Raw genomic sequence first — 15,496 nt, 5'->3', positions numbered from 1 at the left:
ATTCATGACTAGCCATTTCCAGAACTCCTCCTTCCAGGGAGGTAGCCCAGACTCCATCTGCTCAAGTACATGGCTACAGGGCCTCAGTCACTGGTCCTTTGTATCTTCTCTCCCTGGAATACACTGTTGCTTCCTTCTGTGCCCTTCAAACTACCAGAGAAAGTGCACTGTGTGTACAGTGGGCATCCAGGATGTTAATAGGCAATGAAAACAGCTTTGCATGTTTTTTTTTCTCTTTAATTTCAAAGGCTGCTTAAAATATTAAAAAATATTGTTTGTATAAAAATTAAAGAAATTTATATAATTATTAATATATCTAAGATAGAAAAATATTTCATGTAATTTATAACAACATATAATTGGTAACATAAGAATTATACACTAATTTTATAATTTATATAATAAAATATTGTTACATAATTTTATATAAGAATTAAAAAGGTATATGAAGACTGATCTTTAATACTAAGGTCAGAGTTGTAACATAGAAAGGATTTCCTCCCTTTACCCCCAACCCTTTACATAAAAGAACACCCCCTTTCCCTTCCCAGACAATTTTTTTGTTTTTTGAGACAGGTTTCTCTGTGTAACTTTGGCTGTCTTGGAACTTGCTCTGCAGACCAGGCTGGCCTTGAACTTGGAGATCCACCTGCCTCTGCCTCCCAGGTGCTAAGACTAAAGGTGTGTGCCACCAGCAGCATGGCTGACATTTTCTCTTGATAAAATGGGTGTCCAGAGTTAGTTGGGCATGGAACTGTGACTTAGATGCAGCATGCTGGGAGGGCTGAGCTCATGTGCCCATCAGCAGTAGACTCCCAACTGCAATGAGGATAGTTCAAGAGGTCGCTCACCAACAGCGAAAGGAATTCAAGTTCAGTTTCATTTTAAAAACACTGAACATTCAAAATACGATACTTTATTGTTGGGCACAGGCCTTGGCCAGTTAGGATGTTTATTTCGATGTAAGTTAATGAGTTGCCCTTTTTTCTCATTATAAAAGCAACATAGAGATTTTGGAGGCTGGTTTAAGCCGTGGAGAGAGATTGTGTTCTGTCACACTCATTAGAGAAATGAGAGGAGGCAGATCTGCGATTCAGGAACTGCTTATGCTTGCTTTTTCTTTTTTTTCTCTAACTTTCCCTCATGTCTAATATTTTAAAATTCTAGTTCAGGGTTGGCTCAGTAGGTAAAGACACCTGCTGCTAAGCCAGGGACTGTTTAATTCTGAGACTCTGTGGAAGGAGAGAGCCACTTCTGCAAGCGCCCCCTGCCCTCAGCGTGTGTACTGTGGAATGTGGATGTGCATTGTGTGCAGGAATGTAATAAAAGACTTCAAAATTAGTTCATCTTACAATTACTTTGTTCTCCCTGAGAAGGGTGGATAGAATTTTTTTGCTACTACTAGCATGTGAATTTTAAACATTCTTGGGCTGCAGTTCATATCCATCAACTCATTTAACTTAGTTACAAGGTTTGTTTATTTTATGAGTGTTCTATCTGCTTGTACACCTGCATGCCAGAAGAGGGCATCAGATCACATTATAGAGATGCTTATGAGCCACCATGTGGTTGTGGAGGATTGAACTCAGGATCTCCAGGAAAGCCACCAGTGTTCTTAACCACTGAACTCTCTCTCCAGCCCCTAATAGCTACAAATTTAAATACTTAAGTCTAGGCAATTCTGCCTAAGGATTTCCCAATATACTATATTCCAATGGATTTTCTTTTGAAATGAAGAAATGTTTGCAATTTAATTTAAAATTAAGATACTTGGGTGGAGGAGATGGCTTAGTGATAACAGTGCTTGCTGCAAGCCTCGAGGCCTGATTCCATCCCCAGAAACCATGGATATGGTGGCACTCCTCTGTAACCACAGTATGAGAGATGACAGGCAGACACACAGGAGAATCACCTGGAAGTTTGCTGGGCAGCCAGCTTGCAGTATGCATGTATCATGGCAGAAACAAGAGACCACCACAGAGTGGAAGGCAGGAGACCGGTAGGTTTGCTCTGTTGCTATGTATTGTAATGTTAAATACTGGCTCTGGCTGCCCCAAGGGACTGGGAGATTCTCACTTAAACCCAGGTGATACTATGTAACCTTGCTCCCCAACTTATCCCTGATTTGGTGAATAAACATACTTACAGCCTATAGCTGGCCGGAAGAGAGATAGGCGGGGTTTTGGGGTCTGAGGCAGGAAGAAGAGAGAGAAGGTGGAGAGGGGAGAAGACTGAGTCATGAAAATATGGCCATGAGGGATGGCCAATTGGAGTTAAGAGCTGCCCAGAGGGAACATGGCAAGTTCTATCTCAGGGTTATTAATGGGGAAGTAGATTTTAATAGCTTAGAGGGTAGATATCTGCCCAGCTCTAGGGCATTAAAGGCTTATAAAAGTTGTGTGTCAGGCTGGAGAGATGGTTCAGTGGTTAAGAGCACTGACTGCTCTTCCGAAGGTCCTGAGTTCAATTCCCAGCAACCACATGGTGGCTCACAACCATCCGTAACAAGATCTGACTCCTTCTGGAGTGTCTGAAGACAACTACAGTATACTTACATATAATAAATAAATACATCTTTTAAAAAAAAAGTGTGTCTTTTATCTGGGAACTGAATGATAAAGGTGGAGTAGAAACCCCCGATTGAGATTAAATAATTAGGAGACAGTTCCCTAAAGTTATCATCTGACGATACACACAATACACATGCTAGTTAAATATAAATAATTACTTTAAAAAAAACCCTCGCAAGTATTTCTATTTATGTAGGGGCTGAAAGATGGTTCAGTGGTTAAGAGTACCCTGCTTTTGATTCCCAGTACACATGTGGTGGCTCATTACCTGCAGCTCTGACCAGGAAATCAAATGCCCTTTAACCTCTGTGTGCACCAGGCACACTAGTGAGTGGTACAGACACATGCAGACAAGACACCCATATAGATAAAAACCCACTTGTAGCAGTTTTGGAGGATAGATGTCCTTGACTACACAACTCAGAAGCAAGATTTATATTGATGAGGTGAGGCCTTGTAAGTGTCCCAGCTCCTGGAAGCAAATTCGTTGTTTACAACTCTTCAGTATGCTTTAACACAAGCACCTGGCAACAAGAAAACTTACTACTTGGGACAAATGTCTTTTTGTCATGATTCCCCAAATGTTTGGGACTCTAACTGAACTTTTCCAAAGCGTTGTGTTCCTGTGGTGCTGGAGACTGAGTCCAGGGCTTGAGCGAGCTCCTCAAGCGCTTCTTCCCAGACTCCTCCTGCTTAGAAGACCGCCTCATCCGTCATTTTGTCCGTGGAACACACAGCCACATAATTCACCTTAACTAGACTATACTATCAATAGCATACTCTGTCTTGTGGGGATCATCTGGACTTTGGGAATATTGTTGAAGTATTCTTGCCTAAGACTTTAAATATGATCACTCCTGGAGTATATTTATGTCAGTCTTTTTTTTTTTTTTTTTTAATTATTTGTGTGAATATACTGTCATTCTCTTCAGATATACCAGAATTGGATCCTATTAGAGATGGTTGTGAGCCATCATGTGGTTGCTGGGAATTGAACCCAGGACGTCTGGAAGAACAGTCAGTGCTTATAACCTGAGCCATTTTTCTAGCCCCAAATGGCAGGCTTTTTTAGTTTGTAGATTTTGTTATGTTCGCAAACAAAACAATAATGGAAAGAGACAACATTCACTATATGAATATTCTTTATTGATAATCAGATAATGTAAATAAAATAAGCTCAGAGGTAGTTATGGTCCCTCCCAAGCAAATGTTATAATCTTAGATAATCTGAGATTTTATTTTCTGAGACAAGGTTTCTCTATGTAACCCTGGCTGTCCTGGAACTCACTCTGTAGAGCAGGTGGTCTTGAATTAAAGGCCAATGCTGCCCCCACTCAATTTGAGCACCTTTAATAGCTTTTGCTCCAGTGCTTTTAATGACAGGAATCACTTAAAAGATTTGTAAAACAAAAACCAGCATGAAGCCTCTCTCACAGAGCTGTGGGTTGGCTTATGAGCTAAAGTATGATCAAATGGCTGTGAGGCACAGTGTAGTGTCTGCTCGTTAGTGATGTAAGTCTAGAACAGACCTGTAGGATCTGTCATGGGCCTCGAAACACAATGCTCTTCACCAATCCAGCATCATTCTCTCTTGTATCCGAGATCACCAGGAAGTCAGAACTGAGTTCACAAACCTCCACTAGATGCCCCGTCACAGAATGAGAATCAAACTCCCACTGCAGCAGGAAAACAAGTGTGCTATATGGATTTGTACACCTTTCCTAGAAACAGATACTTCTCAACCCAGCATTACTTCACACATTGGAAAGCAGAGCTGATGTGCACCATTTTAATACAGGCAGAGTTTGAGAAAACTCTGGATTATTTTTGCTTGTTTGAGACAGGGTTTTTCTGTGTGGCTCTGGCTGTCCCGGAACTCTGTAGAAAAGACTGGCCTTGAATTCACAGGGAACCACCTGCCTCTGCCTCCTGAGTAGCTGGGATTTTACCATCTAAATTCAAAAGTGGGCACACAGGTAAACTAGGCACTTTGTGAAAGTTTTCTTGAGAAGGACATGGGTTCTTGCTAACTAGCAGTTACATTTTTCAGTCACCTTTAAATAAGGTATACTGCCTTCAAAATAGTTACTAACCCAAGTATTCCTTGTGCTTCCTCTACCAGGCAGAGGACAACCGAAGGCTTGAGGACCCGGGCCATAGAATAATTTTCTGGTCATGCTTTGTCTTGCATTGGGGGTAGTTAATGGAGATTGAACCCAAGCCTTTGTGTATGCTGAGCATACTGTCAGTGAGCCACACCCCCTCACCCTGTTTAAGTGATTTTACACTGGGTTTTGATACAGATTTCTGATTTAAGGAATGTTATCTTTAGATGGACACATCGGACCAGGCCTATAGTAGCTACTTTGGTGGCTAAGACAGGCAGGTCCAAAGCCAGTTTGGATTATAGTGAGTTCCAAGTCCAGCCTACACAACTTAGGGAGATGCTGTGTCAAACAAAATAAAGTCGAAGCTGTGGCTCAAAGGCCAGTGCAAAGCCCTGGGACAGTCTCCGGTAAGATATGTGCACATGTAAGATATTTCAGTAACAAGTCTCCTGTTAGGTCCATGAGCAACTCAGCAAACAGCTCATTTCCTTTCACACAATCTTAGGAAAGGGTCAGTCAGAAATCAGAACACCCAGCTGATGGCAAACTGAGTTCACTCTTACATTTTTTTTTTTCCTAAGATGGGTCCCACTTGTAGTCCAGGCTAGCCTTGAACTGTGTCAATCTTGCCTCAGCCTCCCAAGAGCTGGGATAACAGATGACCAGCCACCACACCTGGCTTTGTCTTATATACTTCAAATGTTAATATACCTAGACCCCCTTCTGAACTATTAATATATGCTTTCTGAGATATAAGTTAATGCTTATTTAAATAAAGATGATCAAGATACTCATGCTATTTTCAAATTTAGAAGTGGTTAAAAAGCTATGCATTCTATTGATATTAAAATATAGACTAGGTTTGGCACCAAAGAAAGGGCACCAGGGTGCCCATGTATCTCTTTAGAGTCTCAAGCCTTCAGCGCCTGTCGACCCCTGCATGTTCTCACTTCCTGTGAAAAATGCACGGCTCTCAGAAACCTGCACCTTGCAGTTACTGTTGGTTTTCCTGTTCCATATTTATCCTTTTTTATTTACTTTTGAGACAGGGTCTATGTGAACTAAGACATCCACCTGCCTCTGCCTCCTGAGTGTTGGGATTAAAGGTGTGGGCCACCACACCCAGCTTTCTCTTCTTATAATGTTAGAATAAAGTTACTTCCTCTGGGGACACTTTTGTTTTCTGGTCTAGAAGGCAGTGCGGATGCTGGTTAACAGCTAGCAAATGCCTTTCTCATCAGCCTCACGGTGCGCTCATTTGCATTTATCTTTGGATTTTGTTTTTTGACGCACACATGAAAAGTGTCGGTGTGTATGTGTGTACACTAGAGTAAGGTGAATGTTGCCAAACATAAAACTTATTTTCATGCTGAGCAGTGGTGGCACATACCTTTAATCCCAGCACTTGGGAGGCAGAGGCAGGCAGATCTCTGAGTTCGAGGCCAGCCTGGTCTACTGAGTCAGTTCCAGGACAGCCAGGGCTACACAGAGAAACCCGGTCTCAAAAAACCAAAAAAAAAAAAAAAAACCCAAAACCAACTTATTTTCACAAAACTGCTCAAATCCATAGAATTTCAAGGTCTGTAGCAGGATGCTGGAAAAGCTCTGTTTCCATTTATTTCCTGTTTTGTCGTAGGCTCTGAGAAATGATGTTTCTCAAGTAGATCCTGGTCTTAAAGAGTTCATGGTGTACTAGAGAAGAAGGCCAGCGCAGAGTACTTCCACACCACGGTGCTGTAAATTCCCTAGTTAAAAGCAGCTTCTTTGGAGGATCAGCCTCGAACCCGACCACTTGGAACTCCATGGGCTTCCCGATTGAAGAGGGTGCACGGAATTCTTTTTAAAAATTTATTTATTTTATGTTTATAACTACACGGTCACTGTCTTCAGACACACCAGAAGAAGGCATCGGATGCCCATTACAGATGGTTGTGAGCCACCATGTGGCTGCTGGGAATTGACCTCGGGACCTCTGGAAGAGCAGTCAGTGCTCTTAATCCCCATGGAATGGAGTTTTACTGAGCAGGGAACAAGGTTTGGCACAGTCAGAATGCCATCCATACCTGGCATTGTGAGCACTGTGTTGTGTTTAAGGAGCAGCAGAGCTTTGGGCAGACCCAACTCCTCAGGTGCTGTGTGGAAGACTTGGCAAAGATACCCATGAGCAGCAGCTTGGTCAGCAGTGAGGGGTGCTAACTGGTGTGGAGAAGCTGGCAAGGATCCATACAGCAGCCTTTCAGTGACTGACTATGGGAAGGGAACAGCCTCACATGGCGTCTCAACTGTCAACCGGATGAGCCCAAGTTCATCTGCGTATCCAGGTGGGTGTGTCTGGCGAGCATCTGAGGCTCAGGCAAGAGACTGGGGTTACATATGAGGGGTCACCTTCATAGGACTGTGGCATCGGATGCAGGGAGGCAAGGGCAAAGGCACGGGAGACAGAGGCCACTTCATCTGTAGCCACGTCAGACACGTTTGCCCGTTTTCTCTCATTTGTCCTTAGAACATTGGCAAGAGTAAATGTTCTTAGTGTGGAAATTTCTTCCTTTGGGCAGAACCACTTATACGCAGTATCAGCTCTCTACAAACAACACTCACAAAAGGTCGCACACGCACAAAAGTGTCTGTCCTTTCGGCTTTGATCCACGTGGCTCTCCGTAGACAAATTGTTTTTCTGGTAGGGGTCTGTTTGGCTTCTGAACTTTCTTACAAGTGTTTAGGACTCCTTGGGGATGGAGGGCGTGGAGTACGTGGGCAGCATTTGCTAGGCAGTGACCTCCATTTTATCCAGACTGAAGATCGATTTTGTCGTTACAGGTTGTTCTAGGCCAGGTTTGGAAACATCCGGTTTTCTTCTTAAGGAAAACAGTAGTGTCTATCCCATTGCAGTCTCACCAGAGGGAAAGTTACCTTAATGTGGAGTAACCAATCCCTGATTCCAGGGGGTCAAGTTTCACATTTTACTTGAAAAATATGTGCAAAAGAGTCATGAAAAACACGAACAAACTAGACTTTGTTGCAGCAGAGTGGCTTGGCATTAATTTGTACAGAGGAATCATTGGGCATGAAGGATTTGATACGGAGACGGAATCCAGCTGCCATCGCAACGGGAGGTGAAAATCCTTTTTAAGAGCACTGAAGGGCTGGGATTTCCCTGGAATAGTAAGTTTCGTGAGGTATGAGTCATGTCCAGGGACTGTAACCTGAGAAGGAACAAGAAACAATTACTTGAGTGATTTCAGATGCGTGTGGGATCGACGCTGAAGACAGATCTCCACCTCTGGGGCACAGCCTTTGAGCCATGCGTGCCAGGCTTGAGAGCGGTCCACGCTTCTGGGGCGAGCGCCCGGGATGTTGCCAGTGTCTCCTGATGTAGACCTTAGGTGCAAATGCTGCTACCAAGAATTACAGAATGAAGTAAGAACAGAGACGGGTTCAGCATCTGGTGAAGGAAAGGACTGAATGGAGGAAGCAGCGACCGACTCTGCCAGAGTCATTTTTAGTGTGTCAGGGTAAACAAGCTTTCCTACATACCAAGCCTACGTATCCTTATTAGATATCAAGATTGTAAGTAGATTCTTTCTCCAATCTACTCCCATTCTCCTTGCCACTGACCTAAGGTGTATAACTCTACTTCACTCCCCGCCCCTCCTATTTAAAAAGAAAAACAAAAACAAAAACCAAACGCGATGTACGGGAGCGGTTTGCCTGCACGCGTCCACCACTTGCATGCAGTGCTAACAGAGACCAGAAGGGGGCAGCAGATCTAGAACTGGAGTCCGAATGGTCTGTGAGCTGCCCTGTAGGTTCCAGGACTTCAACCCAGGTCTTCAGCCCCTCTACCGCTTTCCTCTAAAACCTTCAATTGTTTTAAAGAACTAGTTTTGTTCTTGTGAATCTTCAGGGGGGTTGTGATTGCTTTGTGGTTTGAGGTCCTCGCTGGCCTGGAAGTCACTATGTAGACCAGGTTGACTTCAAACTCACCTGCCTCAGGGCAGTGCTGGCATGAAGGCTTCCTTTTGAGCGCTTTATATATTCTAGAAACTCATCTCTTAATAGAGAGATCGTTTGCAGATCTTTTCTCCCAGTTCTGAAGATTCAGGGACAATCTGCTCTTGGCTCCATTGCCACGCTTCTTGATTTGTTTTTTTCTTTGTCTAAATTTGTGCCCCTGGTTTTCAAGTACACGCACGTGCACACGCGCATACACACACACACACCTGTTTTTGTGAGGTCATTTTATGTTTGTGTGTGTGTGTGTGTGTGTGTGTGTCTGTCTGTCTGTCTGTCTGTCTGTCTCTCTGTGTGTGTGAACAGCATGTCTTGACTACAGATCATATATGGGTAGTATGGTCGACTCTTCTGGCCCACAAATGGGGTGCTTGTCCTTTTTTGTAGATTCTTCATTATTGCTTTAATTTGTGGTTTGTAAGTTTCTCAGTGCTGGCCTGGAACTCTGCTTCTCTAGTGAGGGGGGTTAAAAGCATGTGCCACCATACCTGGCTTACAATTTTTATTGCAAGGAACTTTTGGTTAATTTCTAAATATCTCAGGGTTGCTTTTTTTTTTTTTTTGGTAGCTATGGTGAACGGGATTCCTTTCTTAATTTCTTTTTCTTTTTAAGATTTATTTATTTATTTCATGTATGTGGGTATACTGTCGCTGTCTTTAGACACTCCAGAAGAGGGCATCAGATCCCATTACAGGTAGTTGTGAGCCACCATGTGGGTGCTGGGATTTGAACTCAGGCCCTCTGGAAGAGCAGCCAGTGCTCTTACCCGCTGAGCCATCTCTCCAGCCCCTTAATTTCTTTTCACCAAGTTTACTACTACTGTTTACACATGCTCCTGACTTTTCCCCCCATGTTGATTTTTTCATCTGGAACTTCCTGGACCTCATCTGTGAGTCTCAGCAGCTCTTTGATGAAAGTTAGATTTTTTTCTTAAGCAGAAAACCCATGACATCAGTAAAGATAATTAACTTTTTACTTTCCAATTCTTTTTTTTGTTGTTGTTGTTTGTTTGTTTTGAGACAGGGTTTCTCTGTATAGCCTTGGCTGTCTCCTGGAACTCACTCTGTAGACCAGGCTGGCCTCGAACTCAGAAATCTGCCTGCCTCTGCCTCCCAAGTGCTGGGATTAAAGGCGTGCGCCACCACCACCCGGCACTTTCCAATTCTTATACCCATTTTTTTTTTTTCTTGCCTAATTGTGTTTGCTAAGACCTCCTTCATTTGCCCTGTTTCTGACTAGAGAATAAACGCTTTAGGCTTTTCCCCATTCCATATGGCACTTCCTGAGCCTTGCACATACAGACTTTGCTATATATGTACTGTGTGTGTGTGTGTGTGTGTGTGTGTGTGAGAGAGAGAGAGAGAGAGAGAGAGAGAGAGAGAGAGAGAGAGAGAGATCACACACACAGACACACCTTATATCTAGGAGAAGCTGAAACCTGCATCTGCAGCCGTGGCTGGGAAGAGTGAGTGGTAGGTGTGGAGCCACGGGTAGCTCTGTTCCTGGAGCTGGGGGACCCAGCTGGCACCACCTGTCTAAGCTCCCGATTGACAGGTGTGCGGAATCTGTGGACTGAGTGAGGAGCTGACTCACTAAGGGCCAACAATGTGACTGGCAGAGACTTCCCCAGACTTCGTGGGGCAGACTGAGACGGCAGCTGGGCTTGTGGCATGGTGGCTACTAGACTCGGAGGGATCTGCCTTCTCTTCAGTGAATTGTGTACTGGACCAAGGCTTCGGCCCGAGTCCAAGCTGGCTAGCAACTCCTACGCCTAGATGGTGTTTGGCAGTGGCAAGGAAAAGTGACAAGCTTCTTGGGAACAGAGAAGTCATTTTCAGAAGAGCTCTCTGGACTGGATTTAAAGCTTGTCCCCGACACACTGGTGCTTGCTGGTGTCCTTCCCTTTCACTGTCCTCAGTGCGCTGGCGGGCCTGGGTGCCAGGGCTGTTATTGGGCACTTCTATTTTTCCTCTGGGGTCATTTCCAGCCACTCCTTTGCTCATCTTCTAGTTCTCCCTCATTCATTTCTACCACATGGTGTCTGCTTAGCTGCCCTGGCTTATCTGGCAGGGCTCCATGCCAGGTACCTTGATTTAGGTTGGCTTCCTCCTGGTCTGACTGATAAGGTGACCTGTGTTCATTAGAATAGCTGTCCTGAGCTGGTGGGGTGGTTCACCAGGGGAAAGTGCTAGCCCAACAAGCCCAACAATGTGATTCAGTCTCTGGAATGTATGCTGGAAAGAGCGAACTGACCCCAAAGCTGTTGACTGACTTCTGCAAGTGTGCTATAGCACATAGACACACATAATTGAAAAACATGGTACTTGGTTTCTATTAAGAATTATCTGCCAATTAGGAAAACACATGATTCCCCCTCCCTTTCCCCCCAAGACAGGGTTTCTCTTTGAAGCACTGGCTGTCCTGGAACTTGCTCTATAGACCAGGCTGGGCTTGAACTCAGAAATCCACCTGCCTCTGCCTCCCAAGTGCTGGGGTCAAAGGCGTGCGCCACCACTGAGAGGCTATACAAGATTCCCCCATTGGTTTGTTTCTACCTTCCATTCATCTCCTATTGCAAGTCTGATGTTAACCTTTCCTTCTGCCTTGCTGTCCCCACAGTTAGATTTTCCACTTAGCATTGGCCATCCCAGGTGAGCCTTGCATTCTATATAATCCCAACCTTGCCACTTACATTTCCACTTAGCATTGGCCATCCCAGGTGAGCAGTGTGCTCTGCGAGCTCCTTCCCAGCCTTGCCTACTTACATTTATCACGTAGGACCCAGGCAGGAGAAGCAGGAAATACTCTCCAAGCTTGTTGGTTCTAAACGGGCAGATATGCTTTCTGTCTTGGACTTCCACAATGACATTCGGTAATGGAGTTCCACTCTGATCAAACACTTGACCCTTTACACCTGCAAAGGAAAAAGAAAATGAAATATAAACTCCATGTTTTGAGTCTGCGAGATGGCTCAGAAAGATGCTTCATGGAGAAGTCTGAGGACCTAACTAAGTTTGATCCTTAGAGCCCACAGTGGAAGGAGAGCAGAGATTCCCTAAAAGGCCTGACCTCCACATGTGTCCTGGCACAATAACAATACAATTTAAAAGATTTAAAGTAAATAGCACATTTTTATGGCACATGAAAGACATTTCCTTTAAGGATGTAAGAAACACATCCCTAGTATTTGTTATCTGTCTTAACAGTGCTCAAGAAAGAAGGGTAATTTTGATGCCTATAAATCACAGCTGAGCTACAAGCCTGATTTATAGCAAAAATTTCTGGTTATTGGCTATTTAGTGCATAACACATTTTATCAAAATGGAAGCTCAGAAATGACAATAATCCGTTCCTGTTATTTCCAGGTTGTTTATTTAATCATCAGACTGTACTGACACATGATGGTGGTGAATTCCTTAGAACCCCTGAACAAAAACCATTAAGTTACAAGACAGTTGTCAATATATAAGGATTTCAAAGGTTTGTCTTCACACCAGGCAAACTAAGTGCGAAGCAAAATTATAACAACAGTGTTGCTTGTCTTATTATTAGTAAGAACAACCAATGTTTATGGAGCAATTAATATGTTCCTGTATACTGTGGGCTTTGGGTGCATGTTCTCAATGAATCCTTATATCAACTCTGCAAGATGACAATGTTTTCAAGTTTCACAGGGCTGAGGCGGTACTAAGTGGTAGAATTACTGTTTAGCATTAAGCACGACAAACATAGCCTTGGGTTCAATCTCCAAGACTGCAAAACAAAACAAAATATTGCAAATGTGAAGAATAAGGCTTCGGGTGATTCAAATAACATTCTTCTTTTGATGGTTCAAGGGATCAAATCCATGCTTTAAAAAACCGTAATTTTATAGCCAGCTACATAGCCAGATCCAAGATCCGTGGCAGACTCTGGAATCCACACTAAAGCATTTTATTAGACTTGCCCACTTCAAGACGTCAATGTTCCCAACTCTGGGGGTCGAGTCTAGGGCTTCCCACACGCTTTCTTCCAGGACATGCTCTCCCCTAAAGGACACCAGCCACAATTTCAATTTATTCCCTCCAGTGACAAACTGGACTATCTGAAGATGACATCATTTATGCCTAATGACATGAATGAAAAAACCAAACCAAACCAAAACCCAGTGGTAACAATCTCCAAATAGCTACACTCAGCCATTATTCATCATGAAAGAAAAACACCAGGCGCGTGATAAACAGACTGAGAGGAAAGATGAAGGTTTTGATATTAGCAACAAAGTAGCTTTATCTCAACTCAAACAAGAGCTTTATATCAACTATAAAGCAACCCCTGACCTAGATGGCCCCTCGGTGCCTTTCTGGTTCAGTCCCTGGCTCATTGGCCGGGGAGTGGGTTATCAAAGGCCACGTTTCCTCTCCACTTGTCTATGGAGGTCAACTCTGCAAACAGCTTCCTGTCTTTTTTTTTCCCCTCAAAGTCTCATTTATATTTGTCCTTACTATGTATTCAGGGTGCTGAAGTCAGGCACTGAAAAAAAAGACCAGTAGACCCAAAGGCTCAGAAAGAGCTGCTATAGCAAGAGAGGGGAAAGCCAACATTGGAAAGGAACACCAACCAGTAAGCCAAGATGCCGCCACATTCTCTTGTCTAGTCCAAAGATGGCGGAAGGCACCCTTCCCTCAGAGATACCCTGAATACTCTATGGGAAAATGGAATCTGGCCACCACCATTCAGAGTTGGGGCCAAGACAGGCCCCCTGAAGAATTCTCCTTTAAGCTGAAGGGGTTTGCAACCTCATAGGCAGAACAACAATATCAACCAACCAGACCCCCCCCCCCCCCAGAGCTCCCAGGGACTAAACCACCAACCTAAGAGTATAATGGAGCCTGGTAGTGGTGGCACACGCCTTTAACCCCAGCACTTGGGAGGCAGAGGCTGGTGGATTTCTGAGTTCGAGGCCAGCTTGGTCTACAGAGTGAGTTCCAGGACAGCCAGGGCTACACAGAGAAACCCTGTCTTCAAAAACCAAACCAAACCAAACCAAACCAAACAACCAAAACAAAAGAGTATAATGGAGGGATGGCTGCATATGTAGCAGAGGATGGCCTTATCTGGCATCAGTGGGAGGAGAGTCCCTTTGGTCCTGTGGGGGTTCGATGTCCCAGTGTAGGGTAATGCCAGGGTGGGAAGGCCGGAGTGGGTGGGTGGGGGAGTACCCTTATAGAAGCAGGGACAGGGGAGAAAGGAGAGACAGGGGAAGGGGTCTCTGGAGGGGAGACCTAGAGGGGATAACATTTGAAATGTAAATAAAGAAAATATCTAATAAAAGAAAAATAATAAAATAAAATAAAAAATAAAAATCTCCTTATCATTAAAAAAAAATTCTCCTTTAAACTTAATGACTATGCAGTGCCCTGCTCTGGATCTGATGAAACATCTGTCTCTTGGCCCAACAGGATTCTGGAGCTGAGTACCTGGCCAGTTTCTTAGGGTGACTTTCCTTAGTTATCTGAGGGTGGGGAGCCATTCCTTGGCCTCTAGGCTCACGTCTGCTTTAGAGTCCAGGGAAAGCTGGGGCAGCCTCTGAAATCATCGTGCTTTGCTTCTCAGAGATGAGACAAGCTACCTGGGCCTTTTCCCCAGCCCACGCTGAGTATATCCTCTAACACAGCCCAAGACACCACAGAGCCCAAGTTTAGATTGAATTCTGCTGTGAGTCCGTCCCACTAGCCCCCTCCGGAGCCACAGAACAGGCTGGCGTGAAGCAGGGCAGATCTCTTACTCCAACTTCTGGTCACACTAAAGTCTAAAGCTTGGGTGCGCTTTCATTACAGGACACCGGCCTAACAGCTTGGCGCCAACACTGCCTCCTGTCCTGCAGGCCAGCCCCATGTGCTACATCGGAGGCTTCTCTTTCCCACATGGGGCAGGTCTGAGCCTTCCAGATGAGTCACCATCTCAGACACACAAGTCTCCTAGCATGTGAACGCACAGCGTGGCGAAGACCAGGGAGTGCCTAAACAGGAAGGTTGGCCTTCGTCACCTAACACAGAAGGACTCTCTGACAGCAGACAGGGCACTAATGACTTTCTATTATGTAGTAACAACCAGTTATTTTGAAATAGTTTCTTTTTTTTTTTTTTAGTCAGAAAAAAATATTCCTGTCTTAAACCGCAAGGGGGCAGGATTGATGTGTTACTTACTACACCTACAGTTAAATGAATTTATGTCAGATTACAAGGACCAGGAGATGGAAAGATTTTCTTGATATGGCCTAATTAAATGGACTTGTAAATTCAATGCACCAATGCTAACAATATTTGTGCTTTATTTATTACTTATTATCACTATTATTTACTACTTATGCTATTATTTATTGGGCTGAGCAGCTTCCGCACGCTAATACCGTATTAAACATGGTCTGCAAAGCTGTCCCTGATTCAGTGCTCTGTGGGTCATCTGGACCCACAGATTAAAAAACAAAGGGCAGCGAGCGGCAGAGACATATTCATGTCCTGTCACACTTCCTTGATGATAGTGACAAACGGTGCTTTCATAAAAGAATTCAGAGTAACTCACCAAAGGGTCAATATCGGGAGAGCCATGATGGAGAGGTCAAATTATCCCAGGACTCACGGGGAAAGGCCATCGGAAACTGAAATGTTAGAATAACAGCCAAGGACCTAGCACAGTGACTACATAAGGGAAACGGGGAGGGCCAATGATATGTTTGTAATGTTATGAAGGTGCTGGCAACACTCGGTTTTATTTTCAATTTTCTTTTTGTTTTTTTTGTTTTTTGTTTTTTGTTTTTTTTTTTT

General features: G+C 44.0%; 1 protein-coding gene across 1 annotated transcript in view; it reads right to left on the bottom strand.

The window, feature by feature from the left end:
* Positions 1-6,235: 6,235 nt before the first annotated feature.
* Cpm (carboxypeptidase M) overlaps positions 6,236-15,496 on the bottom strand; it is a 61,010-nt gene continuing 51,749 nt past the window's right edge. Inside the window, exons 8-9 of the mRNA XM_031350032.1 lie at positions 11,456-11,604; positions 6,236-7,881 (exon numbers count right to left, since the gene is read on the bottom strand). Of these exons, the coding sequence (XP_031205892.1) occupies positions 7,639-7,881; positions 11,456-11,604 (392 nt within the window). The 3' untranslated portion in view covers positions 6,236-7,638. The remainder of the gene's footprint in view (positions 7,882-11,455; positions 11,605-15,496) is intronic.

The sequence above is a fragment of the Mastomys coucha genome, unplaced genomic scaffold (assembly GCF_008632895.1).
Source record: "Mastomys coucha isolate ucsf_1 unplaced genomic scaffold, UCSF_Mcou_1 pScaffold4, whole genome shotgun sequence".
In the NCBI taxonomy this organism is placed as follows: Eukaryota; Metazoa; Chordata; class Mammalia; order Rodentia; family Muridae; genus Mastomys; species Mastomys coucha.
This window is presented reverse-complemented; position numbering and strand designations above follow the sequence as displayed.